This window comes from Rattus rattus, chromosome 3, assembly GCF_011064425.1.
Source record: "Rattus rattus isolate New Zealand chromosome 3, Rrattus_CSIRO_v1, whole genome shotgun sequence".
In the NCBI taxonomy this organism is placed as follows: Eukaryota; Metazoa; Chordata; class Mammalia; order Rodentia; family Muridae; genus Rattus; species Rattus rattus.
Genome location: NC_046156.1, coordinates 99,257,251 through 99,274,353, shown reverse-complemented (window position 1 = coordinate 99,274,353; position 17,103 = coordinate 99,257,251). Strand labels below are relative to the sequence as shown.

Sequence of the window (17,103 nt, the reverse complement as noted above, 5' to 3'; positions counted from 1 at the left end):
GAGTGTCCCACTGTCTGCCTTATCCCCTCATGCCAGGCCCTCTCACTGAACCTGGGTTAGGCTGGTGCTGTGACTCACTGACACATCTTCACCGATAGCGTTAGGTGGGTTCCCTATTGTTAACGTGGTGTCCCTCAGATACTGTCGTCTACTGTTTATACCACTTTCTTCTCTCTGGTGTTGCTCTTGATCGAGAACTCATTCATTCCCGGCTTAAGTAGTCATCTTGAAGCTGTTCAGCCTCTAATGTTCTTGAATCGCTTGAGATGTCCATTTGCCTTCCCTGTGGGGGAAAATCACAAAATACATGCAATGGAAATACTATCTTACCTTTCTCCTTTCCTACCAGATATACTGTTCTTTGCCTTTTCTGCCTTGCTGTTAGGATATGTGTTTTATGTGTGTTTAATGTTGACTACAAAAATTCCTAGTGGTTGGTGCACACCAAGTGAGGTGATTGGCTTTCATAGTTACCCCCATATTCAATTTAAAAGTCATGCAGACTATGGGGCCACGAGAGGGTTTGTACAGAAACTTCAAAAGGTTTATCTGATTAGAAAATGACTGAACTTCATATCACTCTTAGCTCCTGCATATGCTGGTTAAGAGACATGTTTGTGAAAGAAATTGACAGAAAATTGACTCTTTCAACCCAGAAATCAGTTGGGAAGTAAAAGGTAAACATGCTGTTTTTTTGTGTGTGTGTGTTTCAGGTTTCTGGCTTAACTCAAGTATCTAAGAGGCAACAGATGGACCCGCTGCCTAGAATGAAAGAGAGTCCTGTGAAAACGTACGTCTAGGTCCCCTTGCTAGTTAATTATACTCGCCCTCCCACGGTGCTCACATGACAGGTGTCCATTACCTTTTGGAAGCCGAGATTCTGGATTTTATAGCCATGTATCACACAGCACATGGGAAGAGACTGCAAAGAATCTAGTGCGTCACATGCCATGTACATGGGTTGGAGCTCTAAGAAGCGCTGTTCCTCTCCAGAGGGGGTGGCGTGTTAAACTAAAGCAGCAGAGAACCCGGGCAGAGTTAAAACAACACTCCTACCAACACAGCAGGCACAGGTGACTCTCTGCCTTTTCAGTAGAGAAGCATGTTGGTTGCTATGGATACGGTACAGTTTAAACTACGGATCCCATGTAAACGAAGCTACTTTATGCTGAAGAATGAAGGAACTTCTAGGTATTTCTGAGGTTTTGTATACTTATGAGCTTTCCAGGTCCTATAGAGAACATGGAATCACCTGATCCGGTCTATATGACAAGGATATTCATATATAATACTGAAAAATTAAACCAAGTTGTAAATTAGTTCTAGCTCCAGTCAAAAGGGAAAATTCTCAAAGGATACGTGTTATGACAGGTTTCTTTGGTAAAGATAAATGGTTTAGCCCAATTCTCAGTTAGATGGATCAAAGCAGTTTTTTTTACTAATAGTCATTACTTATTTAAATTGCAATTAATTATCTTTACACGTATTCATCATAGAATCGTAGTGTGGTTTAAATATTAAAATTTGACAAAGGACCTCCATGGTAGAAAAAAAGAATCAAACCACTGTGTCTGAGATTCCCAAGATCATCTCAGTGGTGAGACTCAATGGTAGGTTCCAGAACTCAGGACATATTTGTACTTGTGCTAGGATGTATCACAGAGAAAAGATCCCATTGCAATCCACAAGGGAAAAGATCCTGGAGTCAAGTTTAGGAGGACTAGGTGGCAACTTATCAAGTCCTGTCTAGGCAGAGTCCTGCTGACATGCTTAGTTCTCCAAGAGTGAGTTACCGCAGCAAGCTGACAGCACATTAGCTTTTGATCTCACTGCCTAGGTAGCACCCGCTCAGTGGATTTTGGTCTCCTGGGGAGCCTCACTGCCTGTAGCACCCAAAGGTTCTGTTGGCTAGAGTTGCACATCTACCTAACTTTTGCTAATATCCCACACTCCAAGGACATAAGCAGGTTTCGTGATGGTGTAGATATTCTCACCATTTAGGGCAAGGTTTTACTAGGACAGGGAACTGTTGGACTAGGAGCCTTGTGGACAGGGTTCCCCGAGGACAGTAATCCTGAGCTACTGTCTCAGCTCCTCTCTGCACAGCAGCCTACACAGCTACCCTCTATCTTTACCCTAATCCAATCCTATTTTTAAAAATGCACTACTGCGTCTTTGAAGTTTTCTTTGACCGTGAAGCGGTACTTTGAAGATTCAACTAAGGCCTTATTCCCATTACATGACACATATCCATAAACATTCCCAGCCTGTGATTCTGTTTTTTTTTTTTTTTTTTTTTTCTTTTTTCTTTTTTTTGGAGCTGGGGACCGAACCCAGGGCCTTGTGCTTGCTAGGCAAGCGCTTTACCGCTGAGCTAAATCCCCAACCCCAGCCTGTGATTCTGAAGACAGTCTGGCTTTTCACTGAATACTCTTGAGGTCGGCTGTCTCAGAATAAACCCTGAAATCACAGTCACCATAGCAGGTGCCCACTTCCTGCAAGATCTCGGTTCAGGTTTGACTGAAGGATACCCAAGGAGATCACCAAGGTGCCAAGCCCCACCTGTCTCCTTATGGAGCAATAGCCATACACCATGCCTCCATCTGCTTGCCTGGGGCCTCTGGGCCATAGGTCTGAGCTGAGCCTGAGGTGCTATACAGGGGGTGGATGCCATAGGCTGGGACTCTCACTTAGCTAGCTGCCTCAGGACCTTCAGAACTGCCCATTCCACCCAGATCCATTCTGTCTCTGACGAATCTGAACATGGAGAGATTGTCCACCATAGATTGCTGTTTAATAATCCTTGAATAGATTACTGAGCTGATAAGTGGTCAAGCAGCTGGACTAATACGGCTTTCACTCTCTGAAACTAAAAGCAACACTCAGACCTCACCCAACAGAATCACCTCTATCTTCCTGATTAGGTATTTGGATACATTTAAGTAGTTAAGAGTGCCTTAAAATATCGTGTCTGAGTTACTGACCTGACCGTGGAGTTTTGATAGCCTTCTTTTGTTGACTGTTCAAACCTGAGTCATAAGGAATGGACACTGGGCTAAGCACCTCACAGCAGCATTGATCCAGGTGGTGCTGAGCACAGGAGGAAGTGTGGCCTCAGAGTGGCCACTGTGAGGCTCAGTCACAGCAGTGGAGTGGGAGCTGGTGGGGTGTGGATTTACATGGATGCTGGGGAACCGTGCTTAATGCTCACTTCTACAGCTGCCCCATACACCTCCTCTGTTTTCAACAGTTCTCCTTCTCCATACAATGGAGCGTTTATACCAGAAGACCTGGACATGGATGTCCACGCCTTTTCCATGATAGTGAAAGGTGAAAAGACAATCTAAAGTGTTCATCAGTAGGGAATGGATATTCCTAGTATCTATGCATACAGACTATATAGGTAATAGTAATAAATAACCTTATACAACATTTAGAAAATTCTCATAGTCTTCTATAAGGAAATTTGTTAAAGTGCTTCCATTCCCATAAAGTTTAAAGAGGCTGAAGCAATCTGGTGTAGGAACACAGGATGGTCCTTACAAACAGGGCTGAGAATTAGGACGTACAGGAGACCGTCAATAAGATGGCAGCATCTTATCTATGAACCTGGGGATGTTCCTGGATGTTAACTTTACGGTGCTTCGCTGAACTGTGAGTTTATGGTTTGCACACTTTCGGACATGTAATGTTTTTGCATGATATTTTTAAAACTCAAGTGCTACGGCCTTGATGTTTGATCTGTTGACAGTCTCATGTGTGCACCTGTAACACAGAGGCTAACATAATGAGTTTTTCTGAAAGGGTTACTTTAGCCTTTGTTTAAAAGGATCTTGTCTATGATTGATTGTCCTCACTGGGTTGAGCTGCACTGCACGCTGATAGTTGGTGGTACAAGACAGAACAAAACTGCCACACAAGAGGCAGGCAGAAAGGGGAAATGGGAGGGGCTGGATCGGTGATTGGCTTCAAATTTATGGTTCCAGTGACCCCAAGGTTTACCACCTGCAGCCTCCTGCAGACCCCATAGCCTCCCTCGCACTGATACTGCTGGGGGCAGGGGAAGGATATTTAGCACACTGATCTCTGAGTGACAGGCCACATCCATATTAGCAGTACTAATGTTCGAACATTGGCTTGTGATATTGTTGGGCACTCTGAATAAATCAGAGTACCGGAAAAAACTGTATAAGAGAGATGATGTTTAAAACATTGATCAAAAGATGATTCTGCCTTGTCAAATATCACCAGTTATCTCCTGACTACATGAAATTGTGACTGTAAATGAATAAGAGATCTCCATCTCCATGGAAGATCTATGCTAAAGGTCTTTGCACATACTGTTTATAAAGGATTGCTAGGATAATTAGGGGAAAGGCCTTTTAAAATAGGTTTAGAACCTGCCCCTAAATTCTACAAAGCTGACAGGTAGATTTGGTCTATAGGCCATGGGATATATTAACTATGAATTGTGGGCTTTGCAAGTAAGGACCTCAAGTGGTGATGGATACACAGAAACAGCTCATCAAAGAACCAACAGTGACATTTCTTTTTCTTTGCTATGTGACCTCCTCTTTGCTTTGTGGATGGAAGTGGAGTGGTGGAAGGTGGAGTGTGGATGCTTTGTGGAGTGATGGAAGGCCCTTGAGGAAGATAGAGCGGTCTTTCGTGCTCAAGAATAAAAGCACACTTGGGAGATTAATTGTAGCTTCTTGAGGGACAGATTGTTTGGGGAGCTTACTTTTGAGACAAGCAGCAGATATAATGCAGCCTTAAGAGATTAATTCAATAAGCTATGACAGGATTAAGAAGTTCTAATCAGTTCTAGAAGACTCTAGAATGCAGATGCTAGAATATATAACTGATGCAAAAGAGGTTACAATAGTAAATAGAAAGTATGGTGTAAAAATAATCTGGTGGTGGTATGAGGATTTGTGTTTATTCATCTTTAGTATTGTCTGTGAAGTGTGCAGTTTCTTATCATTTTGATGAGAGTAATAATGAAGATAAAAATCTATCATAAACAAGCTTGCGGAAGTGTCCAAGTTAACAGTATATTCAGTATTATCCTTTTAAAAAAATGCAAGAAGCATGATGGCAAATGAAATTTTGATCTGGATTCAGAGCAGACAAAAATCAATTTTCTCCAATCAAACTATCCAATGTGGCTTTATATGAGCAGTCACTCCCAGACTCAGTTTACCCTCTTGTAAACTTGTGAGAGTGAACCTGAACTAGAAGGTTGGTAGAAGACATAGAAGATTTTGAAAAACTCCTAACTTGATAAATATTCTCAAATTTCATTCCTTTCCGAAGGGTAGTATGCTAGGAACTATACTGAGCAAGCAAAATCAGAAAACACCCTTTGTGCAAAGAGAGAAAAATAAGTTTGAACAATAATTTGAGCACACAAACCACATATATGTAACACTTATACTAGTATCATTCATGTAATGCCCACATATAAAGTGGTTTCTGAACCTTCCTGAGCACAACTAAGCAATATGGTTACCTGGTATCACACATATACGTTCGTATACAACTGAAGCGTCTGCAGTACACACACTAAAGTCTTTAGTGTATTCTCCACTAGAACCATCACCACTGATTCCAGAACATCCTCCTCCTCCAACTTCCATAGAAGTGTGGTGCCATGCACCTCACCGTCCGTCTATCGCCTGGTGCTCACCAATCTGTTTACGTGGGGGTTTTCCTACTGTTGGGTCACATGCAGTGTGCCACTCAAGGTCATCCATGTAGAGCACAGCCAGATTTACTGTGTTGATTAGCTAGCATCCCAGATTTTTATAGACCATCGGTTATCTAATCATCAGTTGATGGGGCTTTGAATTATTTATACATTTCTGGTAATGTGAAGAATGTTGCTATGGATACTCCTGACTGTGTTTTATGCGTGCTATTTATTTACTTGAGTACAAAGTAGCAGGCTTCCTTGTGGTATTTTCATATATATTTAGGTCTGAGTGGTCTCTCTGGTCCCGTCCACTCCTCTCTTCCGTCTCTGCATTCCTGTTGTATCCTCTAACCTCAGGATGCCCCTTTCCACTTTGATACCCTTCCACTCCTCTCCCTAAGAGCTCTTCCCCCCGAAGGACCTCTGTCTAGTTTCCTAGCACCCACTCTCACTTTCAGGTAAATGCGCACAAAATGAGAAGCCGAGATCCACGTATGAGAAGGAGCACATGCTGCTTGTCTCTCGTCCCGAGTGACCTCATTTGAGTATGTTTCCATTTTCATTTTTCCTCATGGCCGATTCCATTTTCATTGTGTGTCGGTACCGCATTTCCACCGTTCATCTGATGATGCACACCTAGACTGATTCCGTAATCTTGCTCTTGTGAACAGGGCGACTGCAAGCACGGGTGCACACACATCTCTGTCACGGGGTTAGAGTCCCTTGCCTATGTATCAGAACAGAGTCATATGGCAATTTGAGGTTTAGTGTTTAGAGAAACAACCACACCATTTTCCCTCATGCCTGTACTGCTGGATAACTCCACCAACGAGGGGGGTCGTCTTTCCCCACGTCCCCACCAACATTTGCTGTCATCGGTTTCCCTGCTCGGGTGACATGGAATCTCAAAGTCATTTTATTTGTGTTTCTCTGATGGATAAGGATGTTGGACATATTTTCAATTGCTTCACCATTTTCCTGCTTGGAAACCATCTTCAGTTCAGTTCACTGCCCATGTACTGACTGGCAGTTTGGGGACTTGGGAGATGAACATTTACATTCCTCTGTATACTTTAGATATTAATGCCCCGTCTGAGATATAGTGGGCCAGGACTTTCTCCAGTCTGTGGTTCTCCCCCTGCCAAACCGTCTCCTTGTCACACAGAAGCTTCATAATTTCCTGTGACCCCATTTGCTGATGAGTTTCTATGCAGAAAATCAATTCTTATTGCTGTTTCTGTTGTTTGTTTATTTGTTTTTATTTCAGTGTTGATTTTTAAGTATGGCAGTTTCAGCATTTCATGTTTTAAACTGAGGTTTTATTGACAGCTCCACCTTTTTCTTTAGAGTTATATTGTGTCCACATTTTTGGTTACCCATTATTTTTCCAAAACTGGGCATTTTGTATAATATACATACATAGCTATTCTGTATCACAGATACACTTTTCCCCAGGTGAGGTTTGCTATTATGTGGTGACATTTTAAAATTCATCCTGTGAAGTTGGTTTTCTTTATCATGAGTGGTTACTACATAGTGTGCTGGGTTAACGAAATGGTTACCTTAGGATTGTCAGAAACATTCAAAGTACTTGGAATCGATAAACCTCTTCATCCCTGGGGGGACATAGCATATGTGTTTGGATAGGCTCCCCCTACCAACCAAGGAAAATCTCAACTCTGCCTTTGCCCTCACTTCTGCTCTTGCAATACCAACATTTTTGACAGAGGCAAAAGCTTAGGTCCTTCTCAAGTCAAGATACACATGAGTCTAGGCATGCATAGCTAGCTGTACCTGAGTATGGCATTCCAGATCCCAAGACTGGTGCTGGAGTTTACTGATACCTACCCCAGCCTTTTAACTTTCCTGGTTAGCTTAGTTTTAAATAATAGTGCCATGAAATTAAATGATGGCTTCAATTTGTTCTAGCAAATTCTCCAAGAGAAGTGTTCATGCTGGACCATGTCCAGAGAAGGCCAAAGAAGAAGAGTTTTGCAGTCAGTGATTGGCGGCTCCTGTAGTGTGTGTTGGCTCCTGGTTTTACCATAGCTATGGGCCATTTGTTTTCTTGGAGGTAAGGTGCAGGTGTAGGGCTAGGGGAAACTAAATTCCACACAACTCAGTGTTCTCACCAAGCCCCCAACTTTCTTTCTTTGTTTTATAAATTCTTGAGACTTGAGAGAACACATTTTTGATTTCTAGAGTTCTAAACCACTTGCTTTGGAATTCTTTCTGGCCAACTTCTCTGGTTTGATGGGGGAGAGAAAGTTTTTCCTTGACAGGAAAATGACAGGTCTTTACTTGGTTGTTTTTGCCGAGACCACTCTCTAAGATATATTTGCAAAGAACAGGAGCTGAAGCAGCCTCTGTGATCTCACAGAAGGACACAAAGAAGTCACCTGCAGCAGGCTGAATAAGTCTGTAAGAGAAGATTCTATGTGATCTGAGAATGGAAATCAGAGTGTTAGTATTATCTTAGTATCCCTATTCTATTTCTTGGCCTCTCCAAGTTCTTGACTTTAATTCCAGGTAAGTAGCAGACTGATGCCCCTCGCCTCTCTTTAGACATGGCCTTCCACACTGGGTGTCTGATGGGCTGTTTCTGGAGACTCACCTTTTGAGTGCCTGCCTTTGCAGTGGTTGCCCTATATCTGCAGTGAGACAATGACATAGTTACCTAAGACTGTGCTGAACGCAGAACATGTGCAGATGAAGACTTCCTTGCTCCAGACTGGAAGAGATGGGTCAACCATAGTTCTCCATATGTAGCATACACTGTTTTTGTTGCAGACAGCAGTGACAGAAAACTTATGATGGATGCTTATTTTATTTCAGTGGACGACACAGTTCCGTGAATCAGAAGACAACAAATGCTAAGAAAGGACCAGTTAAAAAGGTTTCAAGATCAAACCATCTTCCAAAACTCAACCCGTGATTCCAGAACTGGGCAGACTTCTATTTTTATCCATCTCTTTCTTCAGTCAGCGTCTTCAGTTAGGGAGTTACATTCCTCAGGGGAGGAAATCGCTCTTTCAAAAGTTGATTCCTCTGCCTGCATAAAAGTCACATGTCTCCAGTGACTCTAAAAATCCAGTACATGTGCTTGTAGTTCTTACAATACCTTAGGAGGGAACCTGAAGGTTGACATCATTCTGACATTCTCAGTAGAGTGTTTCTGATACACTCTGATTGCACTTGTATGTTGTATTTGGCTTCTAAAATGACAGTTAAGCAAAACTATATATTATTTTATACATTTTATAGATATAAAATAATATATATCTACCTTTTTGTTATTTTAGATTGCATCATGCTCAGTTCAGCGTTTTAAAATCAAGGTTTCATCATAATCCCAGATGACAAGCATAGGAAAGTTTCAGGGAAATACTGCGGATAACTTCACCATGTACTACATTGTTCTTGTACAACCCCAACCCCTAACCCCCGATGGTAACCTTGAGGATTTAAGACCAATCCTATCGCCTTGTGCTTATTTCCGACATCTATACAATGACTATGGTAAAGTTTATAAGATTTCTAGAAAGCCTATTCAGTCACAGGGGCCTGCCACTTTGTGAGTGGCATTAAAGTCATTTTGTGATATTTACTAACTCAGAACAATGGTCTTGTCTCTGGAACAAACTTTGCAAGAGTTTGGAATGCTGGAGACTAGAAGGAAATAGAGGGCGAATAAGAAATTGTTTTTAGGACCCATGAACATTATTGAGTTTTATTCATGTTTAGGATGTTTTGTGACTTGAATTTTTTTTTTTGTAATTGTAATCTAGGTCAAGAAGATCCTTATAACTTACTTGCCCATTTAACTAAGAGAAATTATTGCAATTTAAATTTCTTGTGCATGTTTAAGCAAGTGATGTTTTGACCTGTATCTGATGAGAAATGTCATTTGTTCCATTTTATATGTAATGTGTCCTTTACATCTGAGGGGTTTATGTTTATGTATGTATGTATGTATGTATCCATGTATTATGCATAATATGTACATGTATGTGTAGATAATAGAACCATAATGCTGTTCTCAGAAACTTGCAGTAGCTGTGTCTGCCTGCACAAGATCAAGATAGCCAAAATTCCAACTCCAGTGATGGAGGGACAGACACATGGGCCTCACCCCTAGCTGAGGAGCTGATGACAGTGAGGGCTTCTAGAAGAGGGGGAGTCCTTTCTTTTAAGGGTGTGGTCTCTGGTAGGTTCAGAATGATCCAGTAGATGGCCCCACATCCATGTATTTATGGACAATACTAAGTGATTTCAATGGAATATATGTATACATGTATATATGTGTGTATATGTAGGATACCTGGGAGTTGGGAGGAAGTGTGTATGTATATGAAACAAATACAATGTATACATGTGTGAAAGATGTGCTATTGGGAGGGAGTTATGGGGAGATCTGGGAATTGGGAGAAAGCCAGTATGTATATGAAACAAATACATTGTATATGAAATTATCAAAGAATAAAATATATTAATTAAGTGGAATATTGGCATGATAGTGGCTTTAATGTACTTATTTTCTCTTTCTTTATTTCTATTCCAAGTTTGTTTCTAGAGACTGACTTTCTTCTGGCTTTGTGTCTCCTGTTCTGCTTCTTATATCTATACAATTTTTATTGGAGATGGGGAATTAATAACTTTACATTGCAGACTGCAATGTTTGTATGAGCATTTAAATTACTTACAGTTCTGTTTAACCTTTCAGGCTTCTGTTGGAGTGACAAGACTTCCCACGAGTGAGGTTATTAAGATATAGCTATCTTGAGGCCCTAGTAAAGAAACCCTGAGTGTCAGTGAAGACTCATAGCTCTGTCTGGTCCAGACTTGGAGCTTCGAGACTTACAGGCAACTCTGCTTCACCACTTTGCAGTTTGTGCCTTGGTGTCCTGCAGGGGCTCACGGTATCCTGTGCAGATTTGGGGTGGGTTTCTGTACAGGCCTTTGTGTTCAACATCAGCCTCTTTCACCAGCTTCTGTCTCTTCTGTGGTGAGAAATGGACCTGTCACCATGGGACTTCCTTCTCTGAAGTCTGTGATGTGCTGTAGGGGAGGAACTAAGGGGGCAGCAGGGTTTGTTGCCTTCTCACGGATCCCTCTCTTATGCCTGCAAACAACCATTTCATGTATTTTTATCTACCCTTCTGTTTAGTCACAGTGCATGGGTAAATTTGGCTCTGCCACTCTTTCAAGGTCAGAACTGAAGAACTCATTCACTTGCTATTAAAATATTTTTAAAGCAAAGGAAATGTATTAAAAGACAAAGTAGTAAAAATCCATTTTGGCATCCTCATAGAAGCAGCGGGAGGGGGAAGGGGTATGAGAGATGAGAGGAAAGGGATAACATTTGAAATGTAAATATATAAAATAGTCAAGAAAAATAAAATTATTAAAATAAAAGAGAAAAAGGAAAATAACCACCATACACAGTTCAAAAAAATCCGTTTTATTTTTTCATTATATTTCTTTGAGTCACCTGGATAAAGGGGAGACAGAAGGCTTTGTCTCTGTGCAGTTTCTGAAGAAAAAAAAGTCTTTGGTGATGAAACTAGTGGACTGTGATCCAGATTGCTTTGTACTCAATGAACAGTTGCCTTTCTCTGAAGAGCGAACCCGTGGCTCACATTTCATCGATGGGAAACACTTGTGGTAGAAACACTGCTCAGGAGCACGCCACAGGTGCAGAATTGTATGTGACCCTGTATCAAGCAGATAAGGCCCTTTGGGCCTTCTCTCTGGTGGTCCTTGTAGGTTTGTTTGGTTTTGTCTTTTGTCTTTGAGACAGTGTCACGTTACGCAGCTTAAAACTGGACACATCTAGGAAGAGGGAACCCCAGTTGAACAATCCCCATCAGATTATCTTGTGGGAGTGTCTGCAGGGCACTTTGGGGATAGCCAACTTGTAGAGGTGGGCCTAGTCCACCATGGCATTGCCAAACTTAGTCCACCATGGCATTGCATTGCCAAACCTGGGCAGGGAGCCCTATTCTGTATACGAAAGCAGGCTGAGCAAGCCAATGAGCCACATTCTTTCATGGTCTCGACTTCAGACTCTAGCCCTGACTTCTCTCAATGACAGCTTGTGACATGGAAATGTCAACTAAGCAAACCCTCCCCTCTCCTTAATTTCTTTGTCAGTGTTATAACCATAGCAGAAAAAAAACTCCTAGCCAGAAACTTGCCATCCTCCTGCCTCAGCTTCTGAGTGCTGGCACCAAAGACCTGTATTACCATGCACAGCCAGACCAATAATCCAAGCATAAGACATGTACGCCATTTTTAGGACTGGGCCACCAAGGTGCCCAAGATCATCATTATTGGTTTGTGCCTCCTCCCCACCCTGATCTTCTCTGATGGCTTTTGGATAGATGGTAAGCACAGCCGTGGGTTTAATGTGCTTATTTTCCATTTTCTTTCTCCCCTCTGTTTTTATGGCCGATTTTCTCCCCTGGTTTCTGATCTCATTTTCTGTCCATTATATAATTTTATGGATGCTGTGCATTGCATTGCTATTGATAATTTTATTGAGCTTCATCCTTGCAAGCATTTAAATGATGTCTTTTAATGTGGATGCTGGGGATAGAGCTCAGGTCCTGAGGCAGGCAAGAACTTTGCTGACTGAGCCATCTCCCGGGCCCCCTGCTACTATGCAGATGGAATTATATTAGCCAAAAAAAATATAAAGTATTATGGTGATTTTAAAAGGGGGTCTAAAGGTACCTTTTGACATCCACATTTGTCCAGAGAATGAGCCATGGAAAGTTCTAAATGCTCAAAGGATGGCATAGCCCTTAGCACCGACTTCAAATGTGAGCTAGAAGATTGTGTGAAAAAAAGAAATAAATGCACCCTTCCCTCCGTGAGTTGCTTTTGGTCAGTACTATGCATCACAGCAACAGAAAAGCAAACGAAAACCTAGGCTAGCCTTAAACTGAGTCTCCTGAAATGCTGACACCAAACATTCCCACAAAGCCAATCTCAAAGCCCTGGTGTGCAGTGGCCTCACAGTGTGGAAGACTCGGGTCCCTGAGTCATTAAATTTCACGTATTTATTCCATTCACAACGCTAATCCTCATTTGTGAATAAAGCATCCCTACTTTTTTGGGTTCTGTGTTTGGCCACCAATAATTGAATTTTACTAACTATAGTAAGTAACCTAGTCTCACTTATATCACACCAAACAAAATTTCTAATCTTAGAGGTATTGGGTATTTTAGTAGATAATATGATCTACCAAAATCTTCGCAGTCACACAGATATATCAGGCTGTGCACAGACAGGAGTGTTGTTGGCCGAGGGATTCTTAACTAGCACTCAAAACTGAATCCAACTCTTTCAGATCTTCTGGCAACAAGAATGACGATTTGTTTTTATATCTCCATTAATAATTTTATAATGAAAGTTCCCTTAAGCCTTGCTACAGGTGCTTTATAAATTGATAGCCCAATGCTAGCTGGGCCCGAACAGTTGTATAATGCACAGTCCATGACTGAGTGGGAAACGCACAGAACAGCTTCATTTGGGAGAGCAATGTCCAGCCTCACTGATTTGTGGCATTTATGGAACCCCAACGGGCAGACACAGCGAATACCTTCTTCCCAGGGAGCTGGCAGGCTCCCTGCTTGGGTCCTGACACTATTTTCTGAGGGGAACACTCCTGTCCACCCTTTCTCAGTGACCTTTGCTTCACTCTGGTTTTCCCTCTTCCCCATCATCTTGCTCACATTTCAAGCAGGCGCCAAGGACTATACTGTCCTTAGAGCATGCACAACTTCCAGAGCTCATTCTCTGAACAAACATGGGTGTCCAGAGGTACCTTTAGTGCCACTTTAAAAAAAACCCCACAGTTTCCAATTTTACAGGTTTTGGGATAATACAATTCCATCTACATAGTAACAGAGGGCTAGGGAGATGGCTCAGTTGGTAAAGTGCTCGACTGACTGTGATGAGTAAAAAGCTGGGCATGATGTGGACCTTGTAATCTCAGCACTGGGGAAGCAGAGATGAGAGGATCTCTAAAGTTCAATGGTCAGCCAGTGCAGGCTAATCTTAAACTCCAGGTTCAGTGAGAGACCCTGTCTCAAAAAGAATGATGGAAGTGACAGATACCCACCTCTGCCTTCATGAGTGTACCTGCACACTTACCCATACATGCACGTGTGTACACACACACACACACACACACACACACACACACACCACCTAATAAGGAACAGTGAATTCTATAATAGTTATAATGGCTAACCATAATTTGTTTCTTAGACCCATTTTTTCTACCTCATGAAAGCTACCAAACATATGTCAAATAATCTGCCAGTCTTGCTGATTTCTGCCACAGTCTGTGTCCTCGTGGTGTTCACAAAACACTTCTCAGTCTTGGCTTCAGGGACCCTGGAGGTAATTAAACTATACTTTTTACATTTCTACATTTCTAGGTCTTCCTTGAACATGGGCTACTGGCACTCAAACTCATTTTGCTTTTTAAAAGCAACAGAATACACCCCACACTTACTACTAAGATTTGTCATAGGTCTCCAATGTGCTGAGTACTTAGTCCTCTATGGAAAACAGGAGTCTTCGGGTTTCCAATCTCTGCTCTGTCTAGGGTCTCCCAGAGCTGCTGAGTTAAGGCCGCTTGCTTCAGTATTCTGTTGAGGCAGCAGCTAACTTGAAGAGTTGGAAGGTTCACACAAAAGGTTTTATCTGGGGAGCCTGTTACAAAAGGTTTTCTCTGTTATACAGTCATCAAGGTGGGCTTCATCGACCACAGAAGTAAAAACAAATTATATGATACACAAACATACACGTGTGTGTGTGTGTGTGTGTGTGTGTGTGTGTGTGTGTGTGTGTGTGTACATATATGGAGTCTGTTAAGAATGGAGCACCAAACAACCATTCTGGAAATCAGTCTGGAGGTTCCTCAGAAAATTGGACATTGAACTACCTGAGGACCCAGCTATACCTTTCTTGGGCATATACCCAAAAGATGCCCCAACGTATAACAAAGACACATGCTCCACTATGTTCATAGCAGCCTTATTTATAATAGCCAGAAGCTGGAAAGAACCCAGATGCCCTTCAACAGAGGAATGGATACAGAAAATGTGGTACATCTACACAATGGAATATTACTCAGCTATCAAAAACAATGACTATGAAATTCATAGGCAAATGGAGGGAACTGGAAAATATCATCCTGAGTGAAGTAACCCAATCACAGAAAAACACACATAGTATGCACTCATTGATAAGTGGCTATTAGCCCAAATGCTTGAATTGCCCTAGATACACAGAACACATGAAACTCAAGACGGATGATCAAAACGTGAATGCTTCACTCCTTCTTTAAAAGGGGAACAAGAATACCCTTGGCAGGGAATAGGGAGGCAAAGATTAAAACAGACACAGAAGGAACACCCATTCAGAGCCTGCCCCACATGTGGCCCATACATATACAGCCACCCAATTAGACAAGATGGATGAAGCAAAGAAGTGCAGGCTGACAGGAACCGGATATAGATCTCTCCTGAGAGACACAGCCAGAATACAGCAAGTATATAGGCAAATGCCAGCAGCAAACCACTGAACTGAGAACAGGACCTCCGTTGAAGGAATCAGAGAAAGGGCTGGAAGAGCTTGAAGGGGCTCGAGACCCCATATGAACAACAATGCCAAGCAACCAGAGCTTCCAGGGACTAAGCCACTACCTAAAGACTATACATGGACTGACCCTGGGCTCTGACCTCATAGGTAGCAATGAATAGCCTAGTAAGAGCACCAGTGAAAGGGGAAGCCCTGGGTCCTGCCAAGACTGAACCCCCAGTGAACGTGATTGTTGGGGGGAGGGCGGTAATGGGGGGAAGATGGGGAGGGGAACACCCATATGGAAGGGGAGAGGGAGGGGTTAGCGGAATGTTGGCCCGAAAACCGGGAAAGGGAATAACAATCGAAATGTAAATAAATAAAGTTAATAAAGAAAAAAAAAAGGATGGTGCACCAATCCGTACCCACATCTTTATATATTATATACATACGCGCACCATTTGCATTTGGAAGTTTCATAGTAAACCTGAAAGTTAGTTCAGTAGACTTCTTTTTCCCTCTCCTGTCAGTATATATTCAACGATTCACAAGATGTCTCCTTTTCTACTTCACACCATCCCCGGCATTCATAGACAAGACATTTCTCCTTTAAGATTGCCTGAGTTTTTGGTGACAGAAATTCCTGCTAGCTTAGGCCAGCTGTCACTGCGGCTAAAGGAAAACCAGTCCCCTTGTGACGGTTTTCTCAGGCAGCACAGCCACAGAAGCTCTGAGGAATCTGCTGATTCCAGTGTCTCGGTGGCATGGTTTGCCCAGGAGTGGGGGCCACTTTGGACTCTGTGTGACTCAGCCTTAGCCTCGGTTTTACTATCACTTCTGCTTAGCTCTATATTCTCTTACAAGACACCGAGGTTTAAAATGGGGTATACTTGCCACAACCAATTCCTGCTTTTGAACGTTAGTATATTAGTTCATTGGAAAGCTGTCAAGACTTAGTACAGTCTACTTCTGGCATAATCAGTTCCTATGTGAGTTTTTTTTTCCTTGCCACCTAAGGGAAATACTTCATAAGCTATGGTGGGGGCATGAACTTACTATCAACTGACTGGTTACTGGTTGGTAAAACAGCCTGCGCCATGTGATCTGAAAATAGTTGTCATTGTTGAGCAGAGGGCTAAGAGGGTTCCTACTATAGTTGTTCTAGTAAAATGCTAGAGGTTGGCTTAGGAAAAAAAACCAGAATTTTATCTCTATCAGTTCTGGAGGCTGCCAAGTCCAAGATCAGTGTGTTGGAAGATTCAGTGGGCTGGGGATCGTCTGATTCCAACTCTACAGACACAGCGTCTCGTTGTGCATTCACTGCCTTGAGAGGTCAGGGACCTCTCTCAGGCATCCTTTCCCTAAGGGCACCAATGTAATTAACGAGGCTCCTTTATGACACAATGATCACTTAAAGACTTCACCTTTTAATACCATCATCTCAGAGTTGGGGTTTCACCAGATTAATTTTAAGGGATACATGTACTATGAGCAGCAGAGGGAATTAGGGATACGTTGCAATTTTTCTTGTTTTCCCAGATTTTCTACAAAAGAACAAGCCGTTGCAGATGAAGATGCTCCCAGCTAAGCATAGTGAACTTAGAGCGTGCAGCTGTTAAAATTGCACTTCCAGGTTAAGAACTGAGCAAGAAGCAGGGAGAAGACTTGCAAGCGAGTGAGTGTCTGGTCTCTCGGATGCAGGGAAAATTCAGGCAGAAGTGAGAATTAGCAAATTAGCTGTTAGCTCAGGAGGCTCAGAGGAATGTCCAGTACAATCCCCAAGTCAGAACCGGCTCACAGGGGTTTGCTG

The 17,103-nt window shown here is 42.3% G+C and overlaps 1 protein-coding gene across 1 annotated transcript in view; it reads left to right on the top strand.

Moving 5' to 3' along the window:
- Positions 1 to 10,208, top strand: part of Ccdc169 (coiled-coil domain containing 169) — a 29,173-nt gene extending 18,965 nt beyond the window's left edge. The window contains exons 7-8 of the mRNA XM_032896747.1: positions 714 to 790; positions 8,531 to 10,208. Of these exons, the coding sequence (XP_032752638.1) occupies positions 714 to 790; positions 8,531 to 8,630 (177 nt within the window). The 3' untranslated portion in view covers positions 8,631 to 10,208. The remainder of the gene's footprint in view (positions 1 to 713; positions 791 to 8,530) is intronic.
- The last annotated feature ends 6,895 nt before the right edge of the window (positions 10,209 to 17,103 follow it).